Source organism: Tinamus guttatus, unplaced genomic scaffold (genome assembly GCF_059628265.1).
Source record: "Tinamus guttatus ecotype Peru unplaced genomic scaffold, ASM5962826v1 Tinamus_guttatus_pri_ptg000027l, whole genome shotgun sequence".
Lineage (NCBI taxonomy): Eukaryota > Metazoa > Chordata > Aves > Tinamiformes > Tinamidae > Tinamus > Tinamus guttatus.
This window is the reverse complement of record NW_028288561.1, coordinates 1,959,309-1,972,319: the sequence shown is the minus strand read 5'-3', so window position 1 is coordinate 1,972,319 and position 13,011 is coordinate 1,959,309. Positions and strand designations below refer to the sequence as shown.

General features: G+C 38.8%; 1 protein-coding gene across 4 annotated transcripts in view; it reads left to right on the top strand.

Annotated features, from left to right (window-relative positions):
- Positions 1 to 13,011, top strand: part of TSHZ2 (teashirt zinc finger homeobox 2) — a 212,448-nt gene that overhangs the window by 122,563 nt on the left and 76,874 nt on the right. For 3 of the 4 annotated variants that reach the window (XR_015913590.1, XR_015913591.1, XM_010223545.2), the window contains exon 2: positions 4,154 to 7,229. Coding sequence is in view for 2 of the 4 variants with exons in the window: in XM_010223545.2 (XP_010221847.2) it covers positions 4,154 to 7,221 (3,068 nt within the window). In the remaining 2 variants the exon portion in view is untranslated. The remainder of the gene's footprint in view (positions 1 to 4,153; positions 7,230 to 13,011) is intronic. The other variant, XM_088528409.1, reaches the window with a different exon arrangement.

Sequence of the window (13,011 nt, the reverse complement as noted above, 5' to 3'; positions counted from 1 at the left end):
ATTTGAGTGAAAATAGCATCCACTGGTGGAAAAGTTAACAGTAAAAGTGCACACTTCAAAAAAAAATGTATTCACGCTCTACAGTCCAAGGTCAGAAGTGGTGTATGATGTGGAGTAAGTTAGAGGTTAGTGAGGGGTGATGAGGGACTGAAAGTCAATACCGTGTTCAATACCACTGTGAGCCTGGCTCAGCATTGCCTGTGGAGTTGGGTCAAGTTTTCAAGATAAATGTGAATAGAGTTTTAGGCCTGTAATTTCAAAAAAGACTTTTGCAGGTGCACGAACTGGAATTTCTTTTAATTACTCTGCAGAAATATATTAGAAATATCTGAGAAAACATTATTCTTTGAAGAGTACATACCATCTTTTTACTTTATCCCTTGTCCTAGAGAATCAGATTAATTTATCTGACCACAAAGGTACAGAGGAAAATAAAAAAATAAGTGAAAAAATAGGACTTTATCTAATGATTATTATTCATATAATAATATTATCTACAATGATGTCATGATTTTGAGATACCCTATATTGGGATCAACAGAATTAAAATCAAATACTGTGTTTCCATTTCAGAAGCCAGAAATTGCTTCCATTCAATGCTCATGACTTCCTAGACTTGGTCTGTTATTCAAGGTAGTTTCAGTGTGTCACTCCAGGACTGCAAACTTACATCTCTGTTTGGGTCATTTTAATTTTGGTGGGAATAATTTTCAGCTGAGGAAAGGAGGAGGTATTCACCTGGTTACTGAGTTTGGACTTTTAAATTCTTTTTCTATTAGACATCTCTACATGAGCAGCTCAGAGGTTTGGAATGTCAGAATAAGCCTGAGGGAGAACTGGTGAGAAGAGAACAGGTCACTCAACAATTTATTATACGGACATCACTGTGATGTGCAAAATTCATACTACTTATTACAGACGCTGCATTTAAAACATATGAATCCGTGGGCTTAAGACATACTTTACATGTAGCTTATAAAATACATGTTGCAAAGTCCACTTAAATTAATGTTATTTCTGTTAAATAGCTACATCAGTTCACATCAAGCTTTACATACAGTGAAGTCTTACTAAGCAGCGCTGTTGGAAGGACACGTGCAGTTCCTGTACACCTAGGCTGCCTACACAGAAGTTTTCACTGTCCTTAAAATGCCCACAGCAATTTAAATCATTTAAATAAACAGAAATGGTTTAACACGTACAATACTCTATTGCATTCTCAAAGCTGCCTAGAACCCTTTACCATCCATATGGACCTGACTGATGGTTTTGTGGAATTTTCATGGCACTTTTGACTACCATTTTCATTAGACTGTGGCTATATGTAATGCATACAAAAAAAACAGAGGATTTCTCAGCACGAGTTACTCTTCTGTAAAGGTTATAGTAAACATGTCAATGCCTAATTAAGCAGAAAATTTTATCTGTATTGTGGGGGATGAGCAGCTGTCTGGTACTTCTGCTTCTTCTCGTAAATCCTTTTAGAAGGACAAAGAATATTGTGAGGAAGAAAATACAGTATGCAGCCTGCAAAGGGAAAAAAATGACCTCCTTGTAAAAATGGGTTAATAGTATTCAAAGAGTTCATGCAGAAATAGAGAATCAAATTTGCTCTGACCCAAAACTGTGTGAATGCTGTTTGTTGTCTGTTTTGTCTGCTCCCTTCCCTGGATTCCCTCCTTATTTTTGTTTTGCTCGGTGTAATGTGCCTGGCGCTGCGATGCGTCTTGGCGAGGGGCCAGCGTTGCTACCTACGCTGTGCAGTATCTCTAACACCGCGAGAACGATGTCAGTCCTGCTCATCAGCTCGTGCTGCTTGCTTAACAAGGTTACTGCTCATGACGTGCAACTTTTGCCGCCTCCTTTCTCATTCTCCACGTTCCCCTTAAATATTACGAGCTCAGAAGGGGGGCACATGGACACTATTGTCTAGTTGTTGGGGAAGAAGGGTAGGGAGGTGAAATACATATTTTTTATTCTCAGTGCCGTCTTTGCTGCCTGCCTCAGTCTGATCATCTGTAAATGGGGCTACTAATATTTGCTGTGCCCCAACACACTGCTAAATGACTCATTTGTTCAATATTTAACAAGCACTTTGTCCTTCTTTGCTGCAAGCTTCCTCTGCAATGCATAATGTTCCCAGCACTGCATGATTATTATTTTACTCTGTTAAAGTAGTGCCCAGACCATTCACACAGCCCTGCTACTCTCTTCACCTCTGGTTGTGAAGCCAGGTGTCATCCCTGCAGCAAACGAGGCCCAGCTCTGAGGCCGGCGCCGTCCATGCTCATCCCAGAGCGGTGCCAATGGAGGAGGTGGCTCGCGTGGATTCGGTGTCACGGCCGCAGCGAGTTCTCCTTTCCCTGAGCTTACACTTCAGGTTCATTCAAGGAAACTGTTTCTCAAGTTCTGCTTCGTTTCTTTGGCCTGATGGTAAATACTTGTGGTGAGGGGTGAGCTGCTCCCCCCTGATCATTTCTCCTTAAACGTCAATGGATTGAAATGGATTGAAAAACTGAAACACATATCTGAAGGAATCAGGGAAGGCTTTCTCCATAATTTAATCAAAATGCCTCTACCTTTCTCTCCATCTCTTTTCATTCGCTAAAAGGGTGTTGTTTGTGTGGGAATACCAAATTCAAGAGAGCAAAATGAGCCAGGCCTTCAGAAAAAGGAGCTTCTCTCATAAGATGGGAAGGAACGGGATTTTAAATAAATAACACTTTTAGGCTCATTTGTCTTGTGCTTTCCAAGCTTTTATAGTTGTGTTTTCAAGCTCTACTTCCCAGTTATGTGTAAAAGAGTTCTATTTTGTTTTGACGTGGTTACTTTTAGTGACAGCTTTGATTCTGAGATTTTTTTTTTAAACATAATTACCTGACACAAGAAGCTAGGCCTTAGAAAAGACAACCAAGTATTTGTGCCACTGCTGTGCAGTCAGAAGGGTTGGCAGTGCTTGGTTTGCTCCTAACTGACAGGACACGTGAACATATCTCGTACAAAGACCTGCACTTCTGAAATCAGCATTTGCTTTTGAAGAGTGGCTGCCAATAAAAGGGAATTGTTTCAGTGTCTGCTTGCCTTGTACATAATAGCTTGGCAATGGCTGTTAAAAAATTACACTGGGGTTTTGTGAAAACTTATCTGAACCACTTGTTCTGCTCTGTCACTTCTCGTGGGAGACTAAGAGTGAATTCTTGACTCTGGTGAATCGATGGGAATTTAGCCACTGACTGCAACAGAGCCAGTCCACCCTTAAGAAGCTTTTTCTCCTCACCTTCAATCTGTTTTTAACCAAGTTATCTCTGTAACTTGAGTAGAATTACTGCTGATCTAGAGCCAAAAGAAAAAATAACTGAATTCCTTAATTAATTTTAAAATTTACAACTCTTCCAGTATCAGTTCCTTTTATTAATTAAATAGTTCATTTGTCAAAGAAAATTATTCTGGAGTTGTTCTACTTTTTCAGCTTTATAGTTAACTTCGAGGTCTCTCTGTTATATCCCAACACTCTTCTGTAATTTCCAAGGTTCTTGCCATGAAATATATGTATTTTTTTTATAAAAGCGCAATTTGCTTTATGGTATGCAGTATATTACTTTAACAAGAGTTACACTGAAGCCTATTAGCTCTTTCAGATGTTGTATTTTGACATATAAATTATTTGTGTAGATCTAAAGTGCTTTTTTAGGTGATCAAATGGCAAAAGATTACTGTACCTAGATGATTCTATGAACCAAAAAGATTATGGCAGTTATTTTTCTCCTCTTCCTCGCCAATTCTACCATTTATTTCACTGAGGCTCAAAACAATTTGATAGAATTGAAGCTTTTAGTATAAACTTTAAATTCTTATGTACAAATTTTCCAACTGTCCCACTACAGGACAGTTAGAATTATACTCCTTTGACAGGAAAATTATTAACTCAGATAATCTCTGGCAGTTGTAAAGAATTATGATCATCTGCCAATAAAATGCAACAACCTTCACAAAAAGAGATATCATTTGACTTTTTTCGCTTCCAGTACTAACAGACAATAAAGTTGTAGATTAAAGTGAAGTTCAGTAAGGGTAGAACATAGTGAAATTAGAAACCTGAAACTGTAGATTTCTCCCTTAACACGTTATTTCATATATTGACATTACATTTCAGGTTACGTCCAAGAGGAGGATTTAAAGGAAGAGGAAGACATAAAGGAGGAGGAAGATGATGATGATGACAACAATTCAACGGCTCAACTTCAGGGCAGCAATGACACTGGCACAGATGAAGAACATGAAGCGGGACCTGAGCCCAAAGGCAGCTTCAGTTACCAGAATTCTCCAGGCAGTCATATATCTAATCAGGATGCAGAAAATGAATCACTGCTGAGTGACGGTAGCGACCACGTGACAGATATTAAAAGCATTTGCTCTAGAGAGCCACAGGATCCAAAAAGCAGCGCCCACCCCAAAGCCCAGAATGAAGCACATGACTGCATGGATAAAATGACAGCAGTGTACGCCAACATCCTGTCGGACTCTTATTGGACAGGCTTAGGGCTGGGTTTCAAGTTGTCTAACTCAGAAAAGAGAAGTTGTGACAACAGAAACGGAGGTAGCAAAGCTGATTTTGATTGGCACCAAGATGCATTGTCAAAAAGCTTACAACAGAATTTACCTTCCAGACCTGTCTCAAAGCCTAACCTGTTCAGTTCAGTCCAGCTCTACCGGCAGAGCAGCAAAATGTGTGGAGCTGTGTTCACAGGTGCTAGCAGGTTCAGGTGCAGGCAGTGCAGTGCTGCCTATGACACTTTGGTGGAACTCACGGTTCATATGAACGAAACAGGTCATTACCAAGATGACAACCATAAAAAGGACAAGCACAGACCTACCAGCTACTCAAAGCCCCGAAAAAGGGCATTCCAGGACATGGACAAGGAAGATGCACAAAAAGTTCTTAAATGTATGTTCTGTGGTGACTCTTTTGATTCCCTTCAAGATCTGAGTGTTCATATGATAAAAACAAAACATTACCAAAAAGTGCCTTTGAAGGAGCCGGTACCAACCATTTCTTCAAAAATGGTCACTCCCGCAAAGAAACGTGTGTTTGATGTTAACAGGCCTTGTTCCCCCGATTCCACAACGGGGTCTTTCTCAGATACTTTTTCCCCTCAGAAGAACGCAAACCTGCAGTTACCATCTAACAACCGGTACGGCTATCAGAACGGCGCGAGCTACACCTGGCAGTTTGAGGCCTGTAAATCCCAGATTTTGAAGTGCATGGAATGTGGAAGCTCACATGACACCTTGCAGCAACTTACTACCCATATGATGGTCACTGGCCATTTTTTGAAAGTCACAAGTTCGGCTTCAAAAAAAGGAAAGCAACTAGTTTTGGATCCTTTAGCTGTGGAAAAGATGCAAACACTGTCTGAAGCACCAGCCAATGACAGCCCGGTTTCAAAAACCAGTAAATCATCTTCAGAATGCATAACTCCCACCTCTGAACTAAAAAAAGAAACTAAAAAAGATAAGACTGATGATACAAACAAGGATGAGAAAGTGGTAAAAACTGAAGAGTATGAAGACACACTTCAGAAACCACTGGATCCCACAATGAAATACCAGTACCTCCGAGAAGAAGATTTAGAGGATGGTTCAAAGGGTGGTGGGGACATTTTAAAGTCCTTGGAGAACACTGTCACAACAGCCATCAATAAAGCTCAAAATGGGGCTCCCAGCTGGAGTGCCTACCCTAGTATCCATGCAGCTTATCAGCTTTCAGAAGGAGCTAAGCCGTCTTTGCCTGTGGGTTCCCAGGTGCTCCAAATCAGGCCAACAATCACCAATAAATTGAGGCCCATTGCCCCAAAGTGGAAGGTTATGCCTGTGGTCCCTATCTCAGCAAACGTGGCCCAGTGCACTCAAGTGAAGAAGGAAGCTGAGGACAAAGAAGATGTACAAAAAGACTATGCTAAAGAGGGTGTCCAAGCTGAACCTGCCCCGCTCTGTCAAAAGGAGAGAGAACCTCCCCTCAAATGTGAAGCTTCTGTGGAGCAAAAAAAGACAGAACCGTGTCCCTTGAAAGAGGAGGACAAAATAAAAGAGGACAGTGGAAAAGAAAAAACAGTCCTCAAGGAACCAACAGCAGCTTCTCTTAGTAATGGTTGTTCTGCTGCCAACCATTCCTCTGAATTGCCTTGTGTCAACCCACTTAGTGCCCTCCAGTCAGTACTGAATAATCACTTGGGCAAAGCCACCGAACCTTTACGGCCCCAATCCAACTCCAGCCCCAGCTCTAGCACAATTTCTATTTTCCACAAACCTAATTTAAATATGCTGGAGAAGCCAGTTTTATCTCCTACTCCAACCCCACCAAAGCCTGCAAGTGTATCCAGGCACTACCTGTTTGAAAACAACGATCAGCCTATTGATCTGACCAAATCTAAAGGCAAGAAAGCTGAGTCAGCTCAAGCACAATCTTGTACTTCTCCACCTCAAAAACATGCTCTTTCTGACATTGCTGACATGGTCAAAGTTCTTCCCAAAGCTACCACACCAAAACCTGCTGCATCTTCAAGAGTCCCATCTATGAAATTGGAAATAGATGTCCGACGCTTTGAGGATGTCTCAACAGAAGTGTCTACTCTGCATAAAAGGAAGGGCCGACAGTCAAACTGGAACCCTCAGCATCTTCTTATTTTGCAAGCTCAGTTTGCTTCTAGCCTCTTCCAGACTTCCGAAGGTAAATATTTATTATCAGATCTAGGCCCACAAGAGCGCATGCAAATTTCAAAATTTACTGGACTGTCGATGACCACCATTAGCCATTGGTTGGCAAATGTCAAGTACCAACTTAGGAAAACTGGAGGAACAAAGTTTTTGAAAAACATGGACAAAGGGCATCCAATCTTTTATTGCAGCGACTGTGCGTCCCAGTTTCGAACCCCATCTACTTACATTAGCCACTTAGAATCTCACCTAGGTTTCCAAATGAAAGACATGAACAGGCTGGCAGTGGAGCAGCAAACCAAGGTAGAGCAAGAAATCTCCAGAGTTTCAGTTCAAAGATCTCCTGAAACAATAGCTGGGGAAGAGGACACAGACTCTAAGTTCAAATGTAAGTTGTGCTGTCGGACTTTTGCGAGCAAACACGCAGTAAAACTTCATCTAAGCAAAACACACAGCAAGTCACCAGAACACCACTCACAATTTGTAGCAGAAGTGGATGAAGAATAACTCTTAAGGTATGCATGCTCTATAGCGAGTTTTAATTTCATCCTTTTAAGGAGGACTCTTAAGACATTTGTACTTTCTTAAATGGAGGAAAACGCTATAAAATGTATAATGTACTGCTGCTTCATTCATCTAATTACATGTACATATCCATTTTATAATGTTTTCGAGAAGAGAGCTTGATAAATGCTTAGCTACGTTGCCCTATATAGAAAAGTTAGCTCTTTTCTAAGAGCTATTTCTTCACATCCTGTGCAGTTTAATGTGGAATGCAACTGCTCTTTGCATTGAGAATGGAAATAGCAGGAAAGAGCACTTTTTCCTGACACCAAAGGTGTTACCTCTCTCCCACTAAACCCGGTTTTGGTGGGAAAAAAAAAAGAAAGGCAATTCAAATAGCAAACTAGCAAAGTTTTAAATACTCCATAATCTAAAACCAAGCCTGAAGGATCTTCTAATAACTGTGAAAAGCTTTTGCCTAGCAGTTATGCGATACTCTCTGTGCTATTTGGATACTCGGTTTTGTGACATATCTTAGTGGCTCCCCTTAGTTCTGATGTCAGTGGCCTTTTGGTTGCATCACCCTAGGATGATCTTTCTCTCTATCACGTCTCTGTACAATGCTTTTTTTTGTTACTGAAGATGTTTGATCATTTTTTGCTTGATGTTGATGGGAGTACCAGTCAATCTATAAAACAAGTGCAAGTTTCACTATAACCTGTTTTTTGATTGTTTGTTTGTTTTTTAGGCTTAATTAAGGTAGCAACTAGATTTTTTACAAACTTAATATTTCAAAGATCTGGTAATGGGAGACTTCTACATTACTGTTGCTATGTTTTTGCTGAAGGAGACACCAAGCAAAGTACTGCCACACCAATGTTGATGACATGTAATGTGTTCTTCAGATGACACACAGTTCTTGCATTTTTAATTTTATTTAACTCACAAACATGAATTGTCTTGACTAAAATAAATATATAGAACATCAACTAAAAGTCCCAAAAGAAGTTTTTTTTTCGAACAAATTTATCACCATCACAGCTCTGTTAGTCATCCCCAACAATTTCTGCAGCAAATTTCAGGCTCTGTTTCTGTTGAGAGAAAAAACACGGGCAGATTCAGCTTTTCTCCAGTGTTTCATCGCTTGAATAGCATTTGGAAAATGAATTTGTCAGGCATAGTCAAAATTAAGGATGTGCTGTGAGTTGTCACTTAGGCCACTTGCTGTTGTGGCTATTCTGCAGCTAATTGAGGGTGCGAGCACTCGGAGCTCAGCTCCCGTTTGTGTGAAGATTTCACATTTGTTTGCTGCAAATATTCATGAAGCTTTAGGAAACGCTTTCTGTACAGAGGCAGCATGAGGACTGTGCATCACTTAAGCCCCATTAAAAAAAGCTACTTTTGAATTATTTAAACTACTAATCAAAGGGTTACTTTGGGATGGGTGATGGAAGCTATTACTACAGTGTAGAACATCAGTATTCAAGGGCAGTAAGATTGAAGTTTTGCATACGTCTTGTGCAGGTTTTCTCCATTTGACTGGAATCACCCTTTCTATACATTTTATGCAGCAAAATTAACCATGACAAAATTAACCATGGGAGTTTATTTTATAAATAGTGCTAATATCCTTAAGTTTTATTTTGGCATTTTTAACCCAGTTTTAGAACCTACTCTGAATAGGATGAATAAATGTTCTTTGTTTTATCTGATAATAACTGATTTGCCACCTAACTATTTTATAACCATTCAGAATCAATATACCTGCCAAAATGTCAAAAAATTACAAGTGATTGGTTGGGAAAAAATATACCATATTTCCTTTCCTTCCTCACCAGTTAATGATTATTAAAACTCTGACATTCATAGTTTTCACACAAGAGATATGAGAGCAAACCAATAATTTGGGTTGTTTCAAACAAAAGCTATCTGCCAAATATATTAATATAACAGTAATTTTGGCATATTCATGGCTTAGTACCTGACAAATGTTACAGATTTGGTATTAAAAGCACCGTGTTATTATTCAGATGCAAACCAAACACCCACCTTTATAAACATGATATGGTTCCTTGGGATTTGGGGAACAAATACAAAGGAAAAAATCCCCAAGGGAAGAGAGTGGTTTCTGCATTATAATAACCTACCCAGACACATCGCGGATATTATTCAGGTGATATGTAACTACATAAATGAGGTACTGTCCTACCTGCCTTTGGGTACCCAGAAATTGCTCTTCTCTCAATACTCATCCATTTCTCATTTATATCAGGATGCAGGTTGTGTCTTACCTTTGAAAAATATATTTAAATTGCAATGACAGAGTGATAGCACTGTTATCTGGAACTATAATTTTAGTTGGTATGCATGATAGCACAAATTGTATGAAATGATGGGGTATTTTGGATAGCATTGTAAAGATTTTATTACAGTTTTGGAGCTGTAAGCTCACTAAGTTCTGACTGTGAGAAGTGTGGAGGCCAGAGTGTATTCACGTGGGGTTTCTTCCTGAGGTCTGGACGGAGACTAAATCAAATAACAGGGATTTTTAGAGTTTACTTATTCTTACCATGTTATTTTTAAGATTCAGTATACATTTGAATAATAACATAGAGGAGAGCAAAGTATTTAGAAACAGGAGAAATCAAGTATACTGAGGTTCTTAAAGCACACCGATAGATCTGCATTTACTTATTCTATGCAATATTGTAGCAAAATAAAAAATAGAAAAATGTGTGGAAATAAATGGAAATAACATAGTGGAAAGAGTATTCGAAGTACATACATAAAATACATTCTGTATTGCAATGAAAGCTACTGTTAAAAGTCATATTTGAAAATGGTAAAAATCATTAAAAATATAAATGAATCATCTGGATTAGTACTACAGAAAAATGTGTTATGTATATGGATTTTTTAAGACCTTTGTGAGGCTGTTTATACAAAATTTGCTATCAATTCTTGTTAAATGTAAAGACATACATATGTGTTTTATATTCATCTTTGCTGTTTTATTGAGTTCTTCTAACTGATATGGGCTTGGTAATATAATGTAAAATTATGTGTTATATACAATGATCAGATGTCTCTATTCTCTTTCATTTAACCCACTTCAAATTTGTTTTTATTGCTGTTTTTCAAAGCAAACCCATGAACATTAGGGACATGGCTTTAATTAGAACTAATTTGTATGTCAGTTTATACCTTTGAAAACCATTTGTTCATTTTTTCAAGAAAATTAGAAAAAAATTGTTGTCCTAACAAAAGGCAATGCAGAATTATATTTCTACTTTACAGACAGGTGATAAGATAGACTGTAAACTGGCCGGTCACCGAGGCTCTCTATCGTCTTATCTACATCTCTTTAATAAAATAAGCCTTTATAGAGTTAAATGTACCAACTTGCTTGGGGAGATTTCTTTTTTAAAAGATCTTGATAAGTAAACAAGCAACTACCTGAAATGAACTAATTTAAAAGTAAGGCTGCTGCAAAGCAGAAAAAAAAAACAAAAAAACAGAAAACAAAAAGAGTCATAATGATAAACAGTTTTTTTTCTCTCTGTTTTCTCCTTTGTCTTTTTTTAACCATCAAGTTTAAAGCTTCTACAGGGCTTTTTTTTTTCTACTTTATGGGAGACAACTGACATTCTGTGGTAAATGGAAGAAAGAGCAGAGCAGAACTGAAAATCCTCTAATGCACTGACACTAACTTGCCCTCTATTGTTGAAAATGAGCAGGCAATCATGATTGTTCATCAAATGGCTCCTAATGCAGTTAAAGCATTCAGCTATAATTTCTCCTTGCATTTATAATTACTGTCATAGACTGCACACCTCAGTGAGCAGATTAAAGCTATAAACTATTTAGCCGTAGCTTTAAGATGAGGAACTTGATTTGTCTGGCAGCAGTTATTTGTTAGAGAGCTTGACACTTCACATAAAAATGACTCAACTTGATGAAGAACAATGCAGTTTAAGCAATGCAGTGATTTTAAATCAGTCATTATACCACGCCCTGTAAGAATTGCAAAGCAATTTGTTAAATGATATATAGGACACGTAGATAACTGTATGTGTTAAGTATACCAAAATAGAAGATTTTTTTCTTCTGTGAATTTTATTTTCTCATCCCCTCCAAAACAGTAGGAGCTACTCTGAACATGTTGAGGTATTAGCAAATATTGGTGTTACATGGGCAAGGCCAATTGCACTAACTACTTGTCCAAAACCATAGTTTAAAGAATTTAGCTTGTCCTTCATCTTTCACTTTTTAGCAACAATGTGAGAGCCCAAGAGACCCTTTCAGGAGAATGAAATGTGAGTTTGTAAGCAGATTTTATCAACAAAACTGGATTCCGCTTCCCATGTGATCAGCCAAAGAGCCGGTTCGTTGCAATGAAGGCCTTGGTCAAGAGTTTAGGTAGGAGCTTTCTGGCAACATCTTGTTGGAAACTGCTGCATTGTCCATGGCTAAATAAATAAATAAATAAACAAACAGATGTCTGGGAAGTCCACTTCTGTGGGGATGCCAACAAACTGACTTCTGTTGGAATAAACTGGGTAAAATTGCTTAGCACCAAGGAAAGCAGATGAAACAGAACTGGAACAGCAATCAGCTTGGTCCCTCTGTGCTACCCAGCCACCTCTAACCTTGAAAAACTGCCTGTCTGTTCTGGTGAAGCCTCAGTCTTCTAATGGTTTGAAATTTTTCACTGTTTCCCCAAAGCAGTAGATCTGGTAGATCAGGATTTTGGGTTTTTTTTTTTTTTTTTGGTAATTTAGGCATTTTTAAATCTTCCGTTTTTTTCCTTCGGAAGGCGTTTTCCATCCAGCTCTTGTTCTTGTAAAGCCGGTAGGTAATGTGTTCTTGGCTTCCCTGAGAGCAGGGTCAGACCAGACGATACATCAGTGTGTGTCAGCACTGATATATCTGGACAGATTTACTTGCTTTTTATGAATACTGCAGGTTGTGCTTAAGATCAGTATTATTTTACATCGCATTAGTGCATCCAGCCTACTAGGTCAAGCCATATTCTTCCTAGGCTCTGTATAACCATACTGTAAATGACAGTTTTTGCCCTCCAAAGGCAAGAAGTCTTAAGCTCACAAAGAAACAGCAACTTTTAAGTATTTTGACCAGATTTTAACTGACCTTGAAGAGCACCTGCCTACTCAAGCAATCCGTATTCATAAGGATATCAAAATCTTGCCTTCTCTTTACTGCCTGATATTATTAAATGTTACAGCCTTCATAATCTATAGCAGAAGATTTTTAGCCAGTGAAATTTCAGAGGAAGGGTACCAGAGTCCTATTTATTTATTTGATATCTCAGCAATTAAATAACAAAGATCAGTAACAAAAGGAAAAGATATCAGCATCATCCAGCCCTCAAAAGCACCTTTCAGTAAAAAGAATTTAGTAAGGTGATCACTTCATGAAACTGTGATGGAGCACAGATGGAAAATGAGGAAAATTATAGATATAGCTTTATGGAAGGAGGAAAGGAGGAAGAGATTTTTCAGTATTTATTGGGCTAATGAACAGATAATTCATGATTATTAAGCTGTAGCCTCCAGGCTCCATTCTGCCCCGTCCTCCCACCCTCTCGGTTGGGAATTGGGCCTGTTTGTGCATCGAGGCATCGGGCTGGAGAAGGACGGGGTCTTTATGCTCGTTTCCATACCTCAGTGGAGTCCTACACCAGCACATACCTGACTCAGGACCCGGCTCGGAAGAAGAACAAGTAGCACCAGCAACATGCAGCATAGAGCCTGCCCTGTGGACACAGTAATA